Here is a 17,534-nt window from a genome sequence, read left to right on the forward strand (position 1 = left end):
CCCTCAGACTTCAAGCAGAATATAATAATTCCAATCCCAAAGAAAGCAGGTGTTGACAGATGTGAAAATTACCGAACTATCAGTTTAATAAGTCACAGCTGCAAAATACTAACACGAATTCTTTACAGACGAATGGAAAAACTGGTAGAAGCCGACCTCAGGGAAGATCAGTTTGGATTCCGTAGAAATCTTGGAACACATGAGGCAATACTGACCTTACGACTTATCTTAGAAGAAAGATTAAGGAAAGGCAAACCTACATTTCTAGCATTTGTAGACTTAGAGAAAGCTTTTGACAATGTTGACTGGAATATTTTCTTTCAAATTCTAAAGGTGGTAGGGGTAAAATACAGGGAGCGAAAGGCTATTTACAATTTGTACAGAAACCAGATGGCAGTTATAAGAGTTGAGGGGCATGAAAGGGAAGCAGTGGTTGGGAAGGGAGTGAAACAGGGTTGTAGCCTCTCCCGGATGTTATTCAATCTGTATATTGAGCGAGCAGTAAAGGAAACAAAAGAAAAATTCAGAGTAGGTATTAAAATCCATGGAGAAGAAATAAAAACTTTGAGGTTCACTGATGACATTGTAATTCTATCAGAGACAGCAAAGGACTTGGAAGAGCAGTTGTACGGAATGGACAGTGTCTTGAAAGGAGGATATAAGATGAACATCAACAAAAGCAAAATGATGATAATGGAATGTAGTCGAATTAAGTCGCGTGATGCTGAGGGAATTAGATTAGGAAATGAGACACTTAAAGTAGTAAAGGAGTTTTGCCATTTGGGGAGCAAAATAACTGATGATGGTCAAAGTAGAGAAGATATAAAATGTAGACTGGCAATGGCAAGGAAAGCGTTTCTGAAGAAGAGAAATTTGTTAACATCGAGTATAGATTTAAGTGTCAGGAAGTCGTTTCTGAAAGTATTTGTGTGGATTGTAGCCATGTATGGAAGTGAAACATGGACGATAAATAGTTTGGACAAGAGGAGAATAGAAGCTTTCGAAATGTGGTGCTACAGAAGAATGCTGAAGATTAGATGGGTAGATCACATAACTAATGAGGAGGTATTGAATAGAATTGGGGAGAAGATGAGTTTGTGGCATAGCTTGACAAAAAGAAGGGACTGGTTAGTAGGACATGTTCTGAGGCATCAAGGGATCACAAATTTAGCTATGGAGGGCAGAATGGAGGGTAAAAGTCATAGAGGGAGACCACGAGATGAATACACTAAGCAGATTCAGAAGGATGTAGGTTGCAGTAAGTACTGGGAGATGAAGGAGCTTGCACAGGATAGGGTAGCATGGAGAGCTGCATCAAACCAGTCTCAGGACTGAAGACCACAACAACAACAATTAAGCACAAAGCCATGTAACACTGCAATAGGTATATTTTTCATTTATTTTTGGAGGATTTGGGCGTTACAATATTCAATCTTGCTACGACAACCCTGAGTTCATTAATCCCTGCATCCATTTTTATGCTCATTATTAACTCGTGATTATTTTTTGCTAAGAGGTCAAGTGTGGTTTCACAACCGTATTCATGTGGGACCATGAACTAACTGCTCGCAATAATTTTCAGAGAATGCATTTCGCAATAATTTTCAGAGAATGCATTTGGCACAATTTAAAAAAAAAATAGGCTCTGAGCACTGTGGGACTTAACTGCTGAGGTCATCAGTCCCCTAGAACTTAGAACTACTTAAACCTAACTAACCTAAGGACATCACACACATCCATGCCCGAGGCAGGATTCGAACCTGCGACCGCAGTGGTCGCGCGGTTCCAGACTGTAGCGCCTAGAACCGCTTGGCCACTCCGGCCTGCGGCAAAATTTCAGATGATGTTTTATGCATAGCTCTGGAATTAAACACGTATTTTTGCCAACATATTGAGGGTAAATTAAAGTCACCACTAATTATACTCATACGAGTCGGGTACATGTTTGAAATCAAACTCAAGTTTTCTTTGAACCTTTCAGCAACTGTATCATCTGGATTGGCAGGTTGGTAAAAGGATCCAATTAATATTTTATTCTGGTTGTCAACAGTGACCTCTGCCCATACTAACTCACAGGAACTATGTATGCGACAAGATAAGCTACTTCTCACAGCAACAAACACACCACTGCCGATTGTGTTTAGCCTATCCTTTTGGAGCAGTGTTAGGTTCTTTGCAAAAATTTCAGTTGAACTTATCTCCAGCTTTAGCCACCTTTTAGTGCCTATAATGATTTGAGCATCAGTGTTTTCTATTAACACTTGGAGCTCTGGTACTTTCCCAACACAGCTACAACCAATGGTTCCTGTATCTACATTCTTCCTATGTTCAGCCTGCACCCTTTGTGACTGAAGAACTTCTTGTGTTTTCCTGAGACCCTCTACCCTAAAAAATTGCCCAGTCCATGCCACACAGCCCCTGCTACCTGTGTAGCCACCTCCTGCGTATAGTGGACACCTGACCTATTCAGCAGAACCTGAAACCCAACCACCCTTTGGCGCAAGTCGAGGAATCTGCAGCCTACTTGGTTGCAGAACCATCTGAGCCTCTGATTAAGACCCTCCACTTGGCTCTGAACCAGAGATCCACAATTGGTCCTGTCAACTATGCTGCAAATGGTTAGTTCTGCTTTCATCTTGCAAGCAAGACTGGTAGCCTTTACCACTTCTGTTAGCCACTTGAAACCAGAGAGAATCGCTTCTGATCCAAAGTGACACACATCATTGGTACCGACGTGAGAAATCACCTGCAGTTGGCTGCATGCTGTGCCCCTCGTGACATCAGGGAGGACCCGTTTCACATCTGGAATGACTCCACCTGGTATACATGTGGAATGCACATTGGTTTTCTTTCCCTTCTTCAATCTCGGCAGCCATGGCCCCAAGGGGCCCCATAACACGCCTAACATTGGAGCTCCCAACTATCAATAATCCCACCCTCTGTGACTGTCCAGATCTTCCAAGCCGAGAGGTTTCCTCTGAAACAGGACAGGCGACAGCATCTGGCTCAGCGACAGTGTCAGCCACAGACAGATCTGGAACCTGTCTGTCAGACATGCGGCCACCTGGGAAGTATTTCGCCTCCTGCTATGCCCTGGGGCTACCTCCCACTCGACCACAGGTGAGGGGTCAACCTCAGTGCAAGCAGTAACTGGGCTGGGCACTGGTGAGGACTGATCGGAGGACTTGGACATGCTGGACGACCATTGAAACCCCATGGCCAGCCCACAACAGTGGTGCCCATCCACTGCAGCCTCAAGCTGTTTAACCAAAGCCATCGCAGCCTGAAGCTGAGAGCGAAGTGTCACCAACTCGGTTCTCATCAACACACAACAATTGTAGTCCCTGTCCATACTAAAGACTGTGGAAAACTAACCTATACAGATAAATGGACTATCAGCATGCACTGCACAACTCTAATGTAGACACTGATGAAAATGCAGGAACTGTGTCTAATAAATCATATTAATATGCAGAGATTCAAAAACCCAACTACTGAAGCACTCAGGCGAAACTAAATAATTTGCCCCCGATTAGGAACTTGTAATATGTCACAACATCAGTTTACTTTCTGACCCAAATGAAAATGCAAGAACTGTGGCTATTATATATTAAAAACACACAGAAACTCAAGAAGCTAAACTATTAAAGCCCACAGATGATATTATAAAATTTGCTCCTGGTTAGGAACTCTTAAAAGTCACAAAATCGATTACTTCCCTGTTGCTGCTTCTGTCTCGGCTGGCTACTGCTGCCTGACAGTTTATGTTTGTGTTAGAATGTACATGTTACTTAGAAGCATAAGTGATCAGCATATCAGTTGAGAACAGGAGGAAGGAGATTAGTTCAAGTTATATATAATGTTATATTTGTAGATCATTAGTGTGTAAGCTAGGTATTTCAGAGCTGAATTTTCTTTTCGTCTGCTACAAGATAGCAGACCTTTCAAAGGCAGGAGTCCCATTTTGCTGCAGGTCGAAGTGAAGATGAGGGGAATCGTTATCTTGGGAGTGTTGCTCCTCTTCACCAGGATTGGTTTAGAGTGCTGTAGGTACTACCATTGGAAATGGAGTACTTTTCACAAGCAAGAAGATGTAGAACTCGCACACCATTGTTGGTCATGGAAGCTGATCCTAAATACTCGGGAATTGCCTAAGAAAGTGGGATGTTTGGATAATGTGTTTATGGAATTATGGAGGGAGATGAAAGGTAAAGACATGCTGAAGGAAATGAGGCATGATTAAGGTAGGTTGCACCAGTCATATGAACAATTGTGAGAGCAAATGCAGCAGGTTGTGGAAGTAGTGCCTCGTGTGGTACAGCAACACTTGTGACGTTGGTTGACATGGGGTAGGTTACTGAAAATGGTTTTTGTGGCCACAGATGTCTGTGATATCCGAGAACTGAAGTATATTATAGAGTGAGTGAGTGATGTAGCATGGAGGAATAAGGCCACCCTGGAATGGCATACTTAACAGTTAAGCAGTTGGGAACAAGGGGTATTGAACAAAATATGGGAATTATGAACATAAACAATGGAGATAATGCATCTGGTACAGATGACAGTGTATGCTGTGAATCGGGACCTGGAAGTTACACAGGCTCAGGTGGATACTTTGGATAGGAAGTCGTACATGCACCACATAGGCAGCTGAATCCAGCTCTGTTAATGCTGGATCAGTTCTTGGTAAGCCTGCAGAAAGTGGAGAAGGAGTTGCTACTGGAACTGGAACTCATAGTTAAACCAGACAAGTCAAATCTGCCACAGTATTACCATATAGCAGTGGCAAGATCAGGATGGATGTAGCGTGACTGTATATGCTTATATGATTTCTGATTAGCAATGGGTGAGCTATATTCAAATGTTACACCATATGTGCATACCCACTAAACTGTGGAACCTTGGGGAAGTTTGTCCAAGTAAAGACATAGGAGGTACTGTTGATTGTTCAAGGTGGTGGTAGTGATGAGGTAATATTGCTAACAGAACTCAAGCATTGTTATAGGGAGAGGGTTACCATCTGTCTGACCTGGGTGGTGATGCATTTGCATGTAGGTAAAGCAGAATGGCAGGATTGCTCACACGATTTCGTGGAGCTGTGATCCTATTTTCAGCAAGTGGCTTCAAGCTGGGTTTATTCTGTAAACATTACTGAATTTGTAGTAGTGAATTGCTATGAGCAGGAGCTAAATGTTTGAAACTGCATGGGAATGGAATAACTATTATCGAGATAGACTGTGACATAACAGGGCAGACCTTTTACCTGTCAGCTTCTGTTACAAAGGAAAAAAGTTGGACATTATGCAACTGCAGTTGTACTGGCCAGAGGAGCCAATAATGATCCTTCCACTGTGAAATCTGACCTATCTAAATGAAACATTGAATCCTAATCTAATCCTGTCTTTAAATTGGCTAATAGACACACAAGAGTGATGTGTTTCGCAGAACAAATGCTCTCACATGTACAGCAATATTGAGAGGAGCAGGACCACCAGAAGCATCACAACCAAAGGCACTGTGTTAGTGTTGACTCTGTTTTGTGTAACATACTCACCAGTGAGATCTCCTCCATTGAGGACAGCCAATGATCTCTTTAGTGCAGATGCATACCATGCTTGAACTCTTGCAGGAATCTGCGAAATGCCACAAGTAATGAAAATAATGGGCAACAATTACATTCGTAGTGTGTAGATAGGTTGAGAATTTGGATCTGACGGGAGGTGTGCTATGGGAATTGGTGCAGTTGTTATGGCCACTGTGTCTAGGTGCACAGTGGTCAGGGCATCTGTCTTGTATGCAGGAGGCCTGGGTTCGAAACCCAGTCTGGCACAAATTTGCAACCTATCCCACTGATTTAAATCAATGTCCACTTGCAGCCAATGTCTGTAATACCTTTGTGTCTCAGTAGCAAGATGGTTGCAATCTGTAGCCAATAGATTCTGAGATGCTCAGGTAGTGTTGCCAGAGTTACAAAAAGCAGTCTTACATGCACCACATGGGCAGCAGAGTTCATTTCTCTTAATCTTCTATCAGTTCTTGGTAGGCCGCTCAAAAGTGCAGAACGAGTTGCCACTAGAACTGGAACTTTTAGCTAAAAATTCGCATTTATCACTGTATTGCCATATAGCAATGGTGAGATCAGGACAGATATAGCATGGTTGTATATATTAATACAATTTCCAATTAGCAACAGGTGAACCATATTTAAATGTTACCCCAGACATGCGCACCCACTATAGTGGGGAATCTCCAGGAAGTCTGAGTAAAAACATAGGAAGTACTGCTGATCGCAGAAGATGGTGATAGTCATGCAGTCATGGCACTAACCAAACTTGAGCATTGTCAATGGGAGAGGGTTACCATCTGCCCAACATGGGTGGGCATAATTATATCAGTATGTGTGAGATGCGTTTGTGTTTAGGGAAAGCAGAAGGTCAGGATTGCCCACATAATGTCCTGGAGCTACAGCCCTATTTTTAGAAAGCAGATTCACACTAGGTTTATTCTGTAAACAGTATCAAAATTTAAATGGTGAACTGCTATAAGCAAAGTAATCTCCTGGGAGCTAATTGTTTAGAACTGCACTGGAGTGGAATAATTATTAATGGAGCAGACTGTGACATAACAATGCACACTTTTTATCAGTCAGTCTCTTGAACATTATGAAGCAATGGTTGTACTGAACAGGGAAGCCACTAGCAATCCTTCCAATGAGAAATCTTACCTACTTTAATGAAATGTTAGATCCTAATGTAATCCTCTTCTTAAACTGGCTAATAGACACATGCGAGGAACATGTTTCAGTAGAGCAAATACCACCAGTACAGCAACATCTGGAGAAGTCGTGGCATATGATTAGGACCATAAGCATTACAACCATTGACAATATAGTAGTGATGACTTTGTTTTGTGCAGCTGTTGTCTACCTTAGGCAGAGGGCCATTCATGTGTGCAATCCTTCAGTACATCAGATACCATTGGACTGGTCAACTGTTCATACATGAGAAGGTACAAGGGGTGCAAGAAGATAAGTGTAGTAATAAGTGAGTTGTATTGTACTGTATAATTAATTGTGATTAGAAAGACAACTAACCTTGAGTAGTGTTGAAACCAGCATTGTTGTAGGATGCCATAAGGGCAAAATGAAGGGATATTCATGGAAATAGTTGTTTCGTGTTTTGGAGGATTTAACGTTTAAGAGGTATCTCAAATGAGAATGCAGCTTTTTTGTAGCAGCATAAGGACAGATGAATGAGCCAGTCCACTGAGAATTGTAAGGGCGCATCCCATCTTCAGAGCTTTGTTGCTTAATGTAAGATGAAAATGGTAAATAACCTATGTAGCGAGTTTTTATATGAAGTTTTCTGTTGCAGACTGCTCATGGGTTGAGACCCGGGGTCTGGGTCTACTCAGTGAGGGGATACATGTAATGCCATCACTAAATTTAGGGCATTACTGAATCAAAAGCAGCTCCATTGCAACTGTATGTGAATCAAGCAGGCTGTACAGAGGCAATGATATGTAATTTCACAAGCAAGCCTGACTGTAGACTGCAAGGTGGCTGGGCCAAACCACACAATCATGGTGTCAAGTGTAAATGTCATGTGACTAGGGCCTCCCGTCGGGTAGACCGTTCACCGGGTGCAACACTTTCGATTTGATGCCACTTTGGCATCTTGTGTGTTGATGGGGATGAAATGATGATGATTAGGACAACATGACACCCAGTCCCTGAGTGGAGAAAATCTCTAACCCAGCCAGGAATCGAACCCGGGTCCTTAGGATTGACATTCTGTCACACTGACCACTCAGCTAAGGGGAGATACAAACATGGTGACATTCCAGAAAAGGCCTGCAATGACAAGCTGGGCTGCAGAGTATTTCCACATCATGCAGACACAGGGGTGTTGATTTGAACATGTCTGAAAGCAATGTATTGGCGCAACAAGTGTGCTATTTTTAACCACTATAAATACTCTCTGATTCTAGGACTGTTGGCAGCACCCTTTGCAACATCAGCTCCACGCAAGTTTCCATTGTGCTATGGGCCAACCAGCATCCAACACAGGTCTGACCAGGCATCTTCACCACACAAGGTCATCATTCTATGTTCACATCTGTGGACTTAACAATGACACAATGGATGAGCCATCTCACAGGCTCCATGGCAGCACCAAACTTCTGCTGTGGAGGGCAACGGTACACAGTCAAGGGAGTACTACTGCCATCTTTCCACACCATGGTGAGGTCCTAACCCAGTAGCAATGGCTGCCTAGGAGAATCCAGCAGGCGTTCACATCATTCTATGTCCACACCTGTGGACTTAACAATGACACAATGGATGAGCCATCTTGCAGGCTCCATGGCAGCACCAAACTTCTGCTGGGGAGGGCAATGGTACACAGTCAGGGGAGTACTGCTGCTATCTTTCCACACCATGATGAGCTCCTAACCCAGTAGCAATGGCTGCCTAGGAGAATCCAGCAGGCACTGCTCATTCGGGGCCACATACTGTTACTCAGACATGAGCTGCTGAGTGGGGTAAACAGTGTCAGCAAAGCAGGATATGGACAGCTAACGGCCATCCCACCACTGCGACCTTACAATGTCATCAGTGCCACCAGTGGGTGACATGTCTGCAGAGGACATGTTGACGGATGTCTCAGCAGTCTGATGCTGTAGTTCAAGATGAAATAAAATATACTGTGTCTTGCAGCAGATTTTTCCTAGCCACCCTGGCCACCACCTCCACAACCTGACACCCCACCACCACTACACCATAGCGACCCCACTCACACCAAGTTGTTACAGAACTATGTTTATGATAAATTTATTTTTAGTAGTATAATGTGTAATTTTTGTGTGCCTCACAAACTGTTCATAGTTCTCACTTGGCTGAAACTTGCAAAAATTTGAAGCCTTCAGTGAAATAGCATATTTGCTTCAATGCCTGCAATACAGAGGCAAAGTAGTAGCAAGAACTACACAGCTGAAAATGAACAAGCTGTGTAGGTGGTAGCTGTGTGAATTAAATATACTGTGACCTCACAAACTGTGTTAGTGATAGATGTCTGTTGGTAGTAATCATTTCTTTATCATGGTACTTGAACAAAAATGACACTGGGACAACAGTGTGCATTTAAGATCACATGCAGAGGAATGGCTTCTTTTGTAGGCAAAAGATCAGAATATGAAGGGTGTGGGAACTAACACACTTCCATGGTAATCTTAAGCCCTTTTTTTGAAGCCTTTTCACGTTCTCTGTGCCTGCATACCTGGAGATTTTAATTCTACAGTCAATTGTCAAACATTTCTTGATCCCTATCCTCTGCTGTAGCCTTAGGATTTTTTTATGGAATTAAAATGGTTGTTACCATATATGCCTATTAGATATTTAGTTATATCTTCTACTGGATGAGGAAGCACAAAGGTAAACACTTCTTTCGATATGAATCATTACATGTATCTTCCATCCAGAAATGAAAATACTGCAACCATTTTTGGTGCTTCTTAGATCAATATCTTATGCCAGTCACAATGTGTGGAAATGATATAGGTGACATGTTAGTAACTGAGGGAAATCATAAATCTGCAACTCCTTTCTTCAACATTATAAACAGCATGTAACTTCCAAAAACGATGGTTATTTCACCCCAATATTAACTAATTGAGATTCATTTTGAGCAAAAATATAATCTTCCTCATGCAGCAGCATGTGGAAGCCATTGGCAAATTACTTCAGCCTTCCTTATTAAGAGAACACCAGTAATTTCTGGGGAAAATTAAATACTCTGCTTAGTTTGTTCCCAGTATGCACAATAAACAGTTCACACAAGAAGATAATGGAAGCTTTCGAAATGTGGCAATACGGATGAATGCTAAAGATAAAGGTCAACAATGTAGGAAAAACAGATTGCTACTTACTGTAAAGAAGACATGTCAAGTCACAGACAGGCACAATTAAAACACATTTACATAGCTTTCAGTCACAGCCTTCATCACTAAAAGAGAGACACACACCATTCAGACACACAAGAAAACACATCTCATGCACACCTGACCACCAACTCGAGCACCTCAGGGCAGAATGCAACTATCACGTGGGATGCATGCAGCAATCTGGAGTGGGTGGGGAAGGGGAAGGGATAGTTGTGTTCAGATGGGGAGAGAGACGAACACTGCCTGTTGGAGTGTGCAGGAACTAGGGTGCCAACAGGCATAGTGTCAGGAGGTTGTGGGGCAAGGAGGCTGAGAAAAAAGGAGAGGAATGGGTAAGGATGGGCAGATGCATTAGCAGAGAGCTGCAGATAAATAGGGTGGGAGATGAGAATGGGGAGGAGATGATGGACAGAAGAGGTGGAAACTGCTGTGTGGAGGTTGTGGGAACAGTATGTTACTATAGGTTGAGGCTGGGATAATGACGGGAGCAGATAATGTGTTGTAAGGATAACTCCCATCTGCAAAGTTTAGAAAAGCTGGTGGTGGAGGGAAGGGTCCAGATGGCTTGGCTAGTGAAGAAGTCACTGAAATCAAGTGTCTTATGTTCATCTGCATGTTGTGCCACAGGGTGGTCTACTTTACTCTTGGCCACAATTTGGTGATGACCTTTCATCCTGGTGGACAGTTGGTTGGTAGTCATACCAACATAAAAGCTGTGCAGTGATTGCAGCTGAGACAGTAAATGATATGGCTGCTTTCACAGGAAATTACTCTTTATCTAGAGTGCCTTAATTCTGATGTCATGAGTAATCAAGAAGCCTTCATTGTGTTTTTCTGATGTACTGCACAACCTGCTGCCTCAACTCATAAAATCTTCCCTTCTTTAGTCCTTGAAAAGTTATTCATGTATAATATGGACTTTTTAATTTATTCACACTAGGCACATTGCCACGCAATTTTCTTCTTTTGCACAATTGTTTGTGGCCTCTGCTTCAGGAATCACCATTAAGTTAAAAGTAGCACCATACTGTTGGCTAGAACCACTTGTGAATGGTGTTTTCATACATCCTCATATTTTAAAAGATACATGACTGTGATTTACATCCATTATCTGATCAATACAATTTACTGTTGTGACAGTATTGACAATCTAAGCAAATTGAGTGCTGAATCATCAGAAATCAGAACACTGAGGTGAGACAGATTTATCTCCACTGCCAACTTTGAAAATTAACAGTGCTGTGGAGTGGTGGCATCACTGTTGAATGTTGTGTTTCCTTTGCTGAGCTGTGTTTTTGAGTGTTCTGTGAGAACATACTTATATTAGAATTAATTTGTCTTCTGTAGAAATTTGTGCTATTGTTGAATATTTGTTCATTTGTGGTGCCAGTTGTGCACTATAGTTGAGAACCTGTTCATTTGGATTCACATAGACTACCATGTTGTAGAAGCTCACAAAAAGTTCAGTACTGGGAGTCATTCCCATAGCTGGCAGCAAGTCGAAGTTTTTGTCCCACTTGTTGCTCCTTTCCCTGTGTATGCCCTAGTGCTTACTCAAGCCACTACCACTGTTCCCCATCCCCACATTCTGAAATTATCAAATTAAATTTCAACTATGGTAGCCACATCTAAGAACATAAGATGACCCTGTATTTTCTGAATCACTAATTTGAGAAAATATGTCATCAAGTGATCAGATAAATATGGTACCTCATTAACATAAAAAAGACCCTGCAATTTGTATGAATGATAAAAGTTCAGAGTACCAGATGCCTTTCAAAATTAGGTGTAAGAAGGGATCTGACATTGGGGAAAGCCTCACTCCAAAACTAAAATAGTGGTGCAAATCAAACTGAGACCCAGGAATTAGCAGTGACAGAGATGATGACACATTGAAATTGCCTACCACTTCAATGATTATTTCCCTTCAATCACAAATAAACAAGAAAATACAGATGTATTAGATTGACCTTCACAGACACTACATGAGCTACAAACATACATTAGTATCAACAATGCAACATCTACAGAGATCACACAACTCAACAGTTCACTATAAGCAATAATTTCATGTAAAAAAGAGTTCATATTGTATTCTGGTATATTCAAGTCTTATATGTTCACTATCATAGTATTTCTAGCAGAAGATCAAAATAATATGTGAACTTGATAGGGCTACATTTAAGTTATCTCTGTAATCAGCTAATTACTGAGGACATATTTTCTGATGAGTTTAAGTATGTTGTTTTAAAAGTGATCTATAGAACTGGAGGTAAGTACATAAATTGTAATTGTGGACCTATTTTATTCCTTCCAGTTGCTTCAAAAGTTTTTGAGAGAGTGGCCTATGATAGAATACTGCCTCAGTTTTGTTGGAAAAGTTGTTAATTGCTCCAAAGTTTGTCTTTCATAAAGGATACTTCACAAAAAAGATTTATAAGACCTCACAAATGGATTACTGTTAGAGATAAAAAAATCTTGACATATTTGGTAGCATTGTCAAGGCCTTTGATTATGTAAACCACAGAACTCCGCTTAGAACTAAAATATTATGGCGCTGGTGGCATGTCTGAAGCATTGATAGAATTTTTCTGTCATAACAGAAACCAGAGAGTCATATTCACAGACTGAGCCACAAGAATAGGGTAGCTTAACATTTGGGATCCAACAAGAATAAGTACTGAGTCTGCTCTTGTTCTAAGTCTACATAAATAACCTTCCAAAAACTTTAAAGTAAAGTTTGAAAACTGTAATATTTGATCTTGACAGAAGCATGCTAATCAAGGCTTCAGACTCAACTTTAACACATCGATCACAGGAGATAGCTGAACAAGGCTACAACTAGTTTACTACTAACTCTCTAACTCTTTATCTCAAAAGAATCATATTAGCAATTTTAAACAAGCAAAAATTACCTACTAGCACCAGAAGTAGGCATTAGTGGTCATACACTAAATGGAACACTGTGTGTAAAATTCTACTGGTTCCACCTGGATAACATGTTTGAATAGAGTCAACACACACATAAAAGTAATTAAGAAGCTCAGTTCAGTATGTTCGGCTCTTAACAAAATATCTCATTATATTGACATAAAGATGGGAGTGACTACTTATTTTCAGGTTTTCACTTTGTAATGTTATGGAATTATCTTCTGGGTCAGCACATATAAAGTAAATAAAGTATGTATTTAGTACCAGTGAGTAATAAGAATATTATGTAAAATAAAAAATTAAAAAAAAACAAAACAAAAAAAACACATGTTGCAGAAGCTTTTTTAAGAATTTTGGGATTCTTTACACACACTTCCCAGAAAATTTACTTCATGAAGGGTGTTTTTGTTGATAATAAGCATCAGTTTCAGCTGAGCTATGATTTGCACAGTCTCAATACAAGACATGGTTATGGAGTCTATTGTGAGAGTGTCTTTGGATGAAAAGTTATTAGCATGTCAGATTTAGATTTTTATCTCAAGCTTTCTATGACTGGCTCCATCATTGTTATTGGGAGCTAAGTCAAGGGTTGACTGTCAGATTTAGCCCCTGTCAACAATGGTGGTGGTAGTCATTGAAAGCTCAGGCTGAATTTGATGCAATACGTTAACTCAGAGCTTTTTATCTTACAATACAAGACATGAAATAATTTTCATATATGCTTTGTCTCTTTGTCCAGGGTTCAAATTGAAGTTATGTACTCTGGCGTAAAGCTCCCATCCAACATAAAGCAAGAAATTGAGAGTCCCTACTGACTCAAACGAAAACTAAAAATTTATCTCGTTAATCACTCCTATGCAGTGCCTGACAACCTAGATTAAAGACTTGAAAATTCCTATTATCCAAATGGGATGTAGCAGTCTCCATCATAAAGCTGCATTACAAGTAACACCCTTTTGTTTTTATGAAGAATGCCATTGTGATTAGGTAGATATTAAGTTACCAACATAAAAAACAGGTATTTAATCTGTGATCAGGTATATTTTAAGATACCAACATAAAAAGCAGGTATTTAATCTGATGGATGACAAAAATTTGTGACAACACACATGAAGTAAAGGAAATTTATGCTGTTTTATAAGACTGAGAAATCAGCAATTTTCAAGTCAGTGACTTATCTTGTAACTTAATAGTTTAAACGTAGCTGGCTTGAGCACAAACAGCATTAAGTAGTAAAGTGATAATTTATTTTTAATATAGCATTCAGGCTCATTTTATAAGAGTTGCTGCTTTTCTTAATGTATTTCTTGACTCATACCACATCCTTAAAGATTCTTCTTCTTGACTGTACCTAATGAACATAGTGAATCAATGAAGAATGAATCCTGGTATGTCATGCAGAGAACCTTTCTGCCTGTGATGTGAAGGCAATTTCATGTAAGAAAGAGTTTCATATTGTATGCTGATACATTCAAGTCTTATGTGTTTTTCATGACTAATGTGCCATGAAGAATCATAGAAAATGAGTTCTAATATGGAAATTAAATTTTTCCAGACGAATGTCCAAATAACATATCTTTTTCTTCTGTATGTCATGGATGTATCCTGAAAATAGGGCTGTACCTTTGTGTTATGCACTGCACAAATACAACAAATAACAATTCCAGGAGCTGAATTAGTACTAAGATGTTACAAGTACTGGGTTGATACATGGGAAAATGGTGTAAATTGTGGCATGAGAAAGTTTGGCTCATAACTGTGATGCAATTTCTTATAGTTCTGCCTGTTGTACTTCAGTAGCTGAATTTTATTTGCTTCTTTCTGGTTATTCCAATGTCATATAATAATTAAATACAATTGTATGAACATCTATAATTTGTACATGATTTATAAATTCATTTACGCTCTGATACTGTTTATGCAAATTAGAGAAAACATGATCTGGATGCAGGGCAGTCATAGCTAAACAGGACAAATAAATGATAGAGTAACAATACCAGAGAAGGAAAGTTGCTACTCACCATATTCCGAAGATGCTGAGTCGTGATAGGCACAAAAAAAAGATTCATACAATTTCTTAATGGCCGAAAGCTATAAATGTGTGAATATTTTTGTTGTGCCTAATGCGACTCAGCATTTCTGCTATATGGTGAGTAGCAACTTTCCTTCTCTGGTATTGTTACTTTCCATCCTGGATTTTCCATTAAACGATAGAGTAAGTAAACAGAGATATTGCGGGAAGCTCCAATACTTACGGCTGAAGTACTTTTCCTAACTGGGGCTGTGTTTGTGCAACATACTCAGCTTGCCTTCGTGTTACTACACACATCTCTTCATTATTTATCCATTTTATAACCTTTGCAACCCAAATGCCAGTCTCATCCCATGGTGTTGGCATACCAAATTTTTTATCATGCTTGAAATTTGGACTTGTGTAACTGTAAAGACACATAATAAGCTGATAATAAAAGCACATTAGCAGTCATTGTGCCTTTAAAAAAAAATTGGAAAGCAAAACAATGTAACCTGGATTAATACTTCAAATTAAAACATGTACTAAAAATTATTAGTATTTGTGATTTCCATGTTATGGTTTACATAATGTAGGTTGTTATAAGAAGAATGAGGAAAATATTAAGAGAGATGTATAATTAGTTGAAATATGCAATATTTTTGCAAATGGAATGTATTATGAATTAAATGAAGATGTGGTTTTTTTTTTTTTTTTTTCCTGAGCATGAAAAGTAACTGGAAATATCTTTCCCTACATAAGCTTTAAAAAAAAAGAAAAGAGCTCTATCAAAGCTCTACACTTCCAACTGAAAATTCTATAGACCAGCCCCAAAGTGCTCTGTGCTAAGTTTGTGGAAACAAAGGCACACACAAATAAACAAATTCAAAAAAGATCCAACATGACTGAAAAAGAGTGGGTTCTTGGAGTGAAGTCTTCTGCTAACATTACACGCATTTCAGGTAGACTCGACATCAAAAGTTTACTGTACCTTTACATACACATGAATTCATTTGATTTCCAGTACAGGAGACCCACCAGAAAGTATAATTATCTTTTTAAAGTGCTAGTGCCACTGAAAACATTTCTTATAGATAAATATGAAATGCTGGTTTATGCAATGTAATTACAGCAAATGTATTATATGCTATTGTAGTGTTGTATTATCATCTAGAAATTCTGGCAAGGCACAGCAAATCTTGCAAGTACTTTCTCGGTATATTAACTGATGATATTCTTCTTGTGTCTATAGCCACATCAAGCAATCATCTGAACACAATATTTCCACAGGTGACTAATGCTAATCCCACTGGCACTGATTGATGCCACGAATGACAGCCTTATTATATGACACAGAAGGCCAACAGGGATTGTGCAAAGAAATATTGCTGGTGTCCAGTAGTGCACAAGATTGTATGGTGATCCAGTGATGAAAGCTGACAAAAACGATAAATCGCTATCGCTATTCTGCCAGTCAAGTCAATAACCAATGTCAGATGAAATATGGTTCCAAATCTTTCTTAGAGTGTAACGTCTCTATTTGTAATGTTGTGTGCCAGACTAACTCTGATAGCTTCCTTTAAAACATAGTCCCAATAGCAATACACAAGGCAACCATTCATGTCTTATTATACAACATTCTTTGTCCCTCAGTAAGACAATGCTCCACCACCACAGATTTCTCAGGCTACATGAAACTTATGGGGCTATGTGTTCAGTACATGTGTACTGAATGGTTCAAATTGTCTGGCCAATTTACAGTTTCCCACAATGGTAAGAGATTTTATTAACACCAGGCTTCCTCAATCCTAGGCCATCACTAACCAAACCAAGGAGTTCTATAATCTTGGCTGTTGAACAAAATACACTTTTTATTTTATATCTTTTTAAAATTCTTCCTGTTTTCAAAGATATGCTCCCAATGCTCCCAGCATGTGGTAGGAAGGCCACTGATCTACATGCATCTTCTTGTGGTTCTGATGCAGGATCAACCTCAAAGGCACAACAGACATCTTTGTCTGTGTAGCTGTTCTGCTTGAACACAGACTTAAGGTAATCCTGCTCTTCTGACAAGCTCTGTGCATCTGAGATAGCATACTCTTTCTTTGCCAACATTCACAAGTTCCCTGTGCAATAGTCTGATGGATGGCAGTTTGCTCCTGGCAGATGTTGGTCCATATGCATCAATGTTTGATAAGCACTGTGTCCCAGGTCCCATAATCTTTTCTGTAGACCAGTATGTGTAGAAACAGTTCTGGTGACCAGTATGTCTAGAAACAGAGGCCTTACACCCATTTTGACCTCCATTGTGAATGTGATGTTAGTATGAAGGCAATTAAATTGATGCAGGAAACAGTTCAGAGTATCCATTCGATGTAGCCTTACCATATACATATTGCTGACATACCTCCACAAACAGGTATGTTTTAAAAATCCCATACTCAATTCCCTGTTTTCAAAATCTTCCATAAATAAACTGGTGACTATGGAGGATAATAGTGTCCCCATAACCACTCCATCAGTGTGTTCAAAATAATTGTCATTGATAAAAAAAAATGTTGACATCAGCACAAGATTGCAGAGCTTTGACATTTTTCCGCTAATTAACATCAAAGATTCTTCAAAAAGAACCAGAGTAAAAGAGACACTAAAT

General features: G+C 39.7%; 1 protein-coding gene across 1 annotated transcript in view; it reads right to left on the bottom strand.

Annotated features, from left to right (window-relative positions):
• The window catches only part of LOC126420376 (uncharacterized), a 69,266-nt gene extending 53,944 nt beyond the window's left edge, over positions 1-15,322 (bottom strand). Inside the window, exon 1 of the mRNA XM_050087230.1 lies at positions 15,126-15,322. Within this exon, the coding sequence (XP_049943187.1) occupies positions 15,126-15,322 (197 nt within the window). The remainder of the gene's footprint in view (positions 1-15,125) is intronic.
• Positions 15,323-17,534: the final 2,212 nt, after the last annotated feature.

Source organism: Schistocerca serialis, chromosome 1 (genome assembly GCF_023864345.2).
Source record: "Schistocerca serialis cubense isolate TAMUIC-IGC-003099 chromosome 1, iqSchSeri2.2, whole genome shotgun sequence".
Classification (NCBI taxonomy): domain Eukaryota; kingdom Metazoa; phylum Arthropoda; class Insecta; order Orthoptera; family Acrididae; genus Schistocerca; species Schistocerca serialis.